This window comes from Sinocyclocheilus rhinocerous, unplaced genomic scaffold (assembly GCF_001515625.1).
Source record: "Sinocyclocheilus rhinocerous isolate Xijiao unplaced genomic scaffold, SAMN03320098_v1.1 scaffold3640, whole genome shotgun sequence".
NCBI lineage: Eukaryota > Metazoa > Chordata > Actinopteri > Cypriniformes > Cyprinidae > Sinocyclocheilus > Sinocyclocheilus rhinocerous.
This window is the reverse complement of record NW_015641454.1, coordinates 19236-22569: the sequence shown is the minus strand read 5'-3', so window position 1 is coordinate 22569 and position 3334 is coordinate 19236. Positions and strand designations below refer to the sequence as shown.

Sequence of the window (3334 nt, the reverse complement as noted above, 5' to 3'; positions counted from 1 at the left end):
TCTCCACCCCCTGATCCTTAAACCCTTAGCTTAGCTTCCTGAAGACATTCAGAGATGAATGGAGATCAAAAGTGAAGATCCCATCTGAACTTGTTCTTGAGTCAGTCATATAACTCAAGGATTCTATAACAATAATATAGCAATGCATGAAGCAATGTTACTTCCAAATCAGGCACTTTTGATCAATGTGCGAAAACTTGCACTTACCCGGGTGTGCCTCACACGTCCTGAAAAGTGAAGCTGCGGGCTCGTTGATCGTCCCCCGGTGGCTGGCTGCAGTATAGGTCATAAACCCCACCCTCTCCATGTAAATGAATGGGACTTGAGTCAAAATAAAAAAATTAATTACGCTTCCAATACAATTTTCCGAAAGATGGTTTTGGTCATTAAATGTAGTTGTTATCACGCTGATATATGTTCAATTGTTCGTTTTTGTGATAAGTTTGATTTTAGCTAGTAAGTTGATGCTTTAAAACGGTGCGTGTCATTATGGTTGATTGGGAGTTTGGGCGGGAGTTTGATACCGCATCTCCACCTCACGACACTACTGCGCAGACTCTGGCTCCAAACGAATCTCTACTGCGCAGACTCTGGCTCCAAATGACTTCATTTACTCAAGATGCCAGTGGCCATACTGAGATGCTTTGGCTTCACATTTGGAGTCAGCTGATGCAAGCTTTACTAAGGTGAACTGCCAGAACTGATGCTACGCTTGATATGCGATATAGCCTACTAGCTAGGACAAGTCTTTATGTTTACAGACGTGATGTAATGACGCAGCGACTAAATAAGCGACTAAATAAGTCTAAGCAAGTCGGATAGCCTTAGCAAGCATGTTGCCAATAATCTGAGAGCATTAAATAGGAACTTAGCTTAGCTTCCTGAAGACATTCAGAGATGAATGGAGATCAAAAGTGAAGATCCCATCTGAACTTGTTCTTGAGTCAGTCATATAACTCAAGGATTCTATAACAATAATATAGCAATGCATGAAGCAATGTTACTTCCGAAACAGGCACTTTTGATCAATGCGCGAAAACTTGGACTTACCCGGGTGTGCCTCACACATGCTGAAAAGTGAAGCTGCGGGCTCTTTGATCGCCCCCTGGTGGCTGGCTGCAGTACAGGTCATAAACTCCACCCTCTCCATGTAAACGAATGGGACTTGAGTCAAAATAAAATAATAAATTTCGCTTCCAATACAATTTTCCGAAAGATGGTTTTGGTCATTAAATGTAGTTGTTATCACGCTGATATATGTTCAATTGTTCATTTTTGTGATAAGTTGGATTTTAGCTAGTAGGTTGATGCTATAAAAACGGGGCGTGTCGTTATAGTTGATTGGGTCTATCTCTACTGCACAGACTCTGGCTCCAAACGAATCTCTACTGCACAGACTCTGGCTCCAAACGAATCTCTACTGCGCAGACTCGGGCTCCAAATGACGTCATTTACTCAAGATGGCAGCGGCCATACTGAGAGGCTTTGGCTTCACTTTTCTATAGTGGAAGGAATAGGAGACGCGTCGTCCATCTTTTTTTACAGTCTATGCACTTACCCCACGGTCCCTTACTACAGCTCGCCAAGAGCGATCTCTCCCGGCTTAATGCACGTTACAACAGCTTGTGCGGGGCAGTGCCTATTATATCAACTGAAAAATAATGTTGAGTAACATTATCAGCTTTGTCCTGTTGGCGGTAATACTGTTTTAGAATTTTTAGGGCTAGTCATTTTGGAGTTATTGCCATTTATCGTTGAATGTGTGAGGAAAATCGAACACAAACTTAACCCCATTGCGAAAGCACATGTTCAAAGTTAACAACTTGAATGAATCGAGGTGAAGTCCAAAGGGGAACGAATTCCTCTCACTAAATTCCCGATTGCACAATTCGTAGTAGTGAGATGATGGTGTTTCCCTGCCGAATTCCCATTAATTAGCTATTGAGCAACGCAAAGCTGGTGATACTACTGAAGGACCTTATATATGAGTGCTGTGATAGGTGTCGCATCCCTATAGGTAGACGTGGATCAGCTGAGAGTCAGTTGATGGATAAACAGTGAGTGTTATTTGTTCTAAACTCATTACATTTAGTCGTATTAACTTGACTCATAAAATCCAACAATATACCAAAAAAAAAGAAGCCTTTTGTTTTTACAAAGGCTGTGTGAAATATTTTTAAGATGTATGTCAGTTAAATTGTTGTTATCACGGGAAACAAATTGTAATCATTTGCAATACTAAATGTAGATTATGAATGTTTAATTGTGCTTGTTCATCAGCTCCATTTTAATAAAATCATGTAAAAACAATTGGGAAGGTACACTACACCTCAACATTTTAATAGGATTTAAACCTTTTATTTTCTTGGATTGTATCATTTAATGATCATTCTGATGTTGTGAAACAGTCAGAGATGAGAGTGCTGGTTGTACAGGAGTTTATTTGAGAGCTGCTGTTGTTGACACATTCTTTTATGTTTTTTTTTTTCTTTTTATGTAAAAGGATTGTAGATATTTTATTCTTATTCACTTAAGAATAAACAATATTTTACATTTTCATTTCATAGCTGAGGCACATAATGTTGGTGCTTACTGATTCACATTTAGCCAGTCAATTCTAATCTAAAGACATGGTTAATACACCAATCTCTATATAAGAGAGAGAAGTAGCCACACCAGCAATCAAGAATCCTTAAAATACAAATGAGGAATTTAGAAAACTCATATCATATCCTTCAGGTACATTAATTACCTCATAACAAAATAGAAGGAACACAGTATAAATGTTTATCTAATGAGGAGTACATATGTACACATGTACTTTTGTGTATCTCACAAAAGTCAATTGACAGATTAATGTGTTGTAATTCTGAAATAAGTAAATGACAAAATAGACACATTAAAACAGTCGGTAAAAGAAAAACATAAATTAACAGCAATTGATACATCAACAGAAATTCATCCACCTACAGGAAAACAGACCCTCAAAAGAACAATTTAGACAATTTACAGTTCAATAACTGTTTACTGAAGAATATATTTGAACTATATTATCAAAAATCTGAGCAAAAGGTTTCTGCCTCTCCATTCACCCAGAACCAGATGCCCACAGTGCAGGAGTGACGCAAACCCAACCACACCGCCGCAGTAGACGCCCGTTTAACCACGTTCATCACACGACGCTGAATATCTTCTGAATGAACCGAGACTAGATCCACATGATTCTGTCTGCAGTATCTCAGAGCTTCAGACCACGTCAGATTCTCTCTGATCACAATCAGTTTATCTGGAAACCAAACAAAGCACAAGCAGAAACTAGAGAGAGACTGATCAA

At 38.8% G+C, this 3334-nt stretch overlaps 1 protein-coding gene across 1 annotated transcript in view; it reads right to left on the bottom strand.

Annotated features, from left to right (window-relative positions):
* Positions 1–3053: 3053 nt before the first annotated feature.
* The window catches only part of LOC107754990 (C-type mannose receptor 2-like), a 4258-nt gene continuing 3977 nt past the window's right edge, over positions 3054–3334 (bottom strand). The window contains exon 4 of the mRNA XM_016571636.1: positions 3054–3286. Within this exon, the coding sequence (XP_016427122.1) occupies positions 3054–3286 (233 nt within the window). The remainder of the gene's footprint in view (positions 3287–3334) is intronic.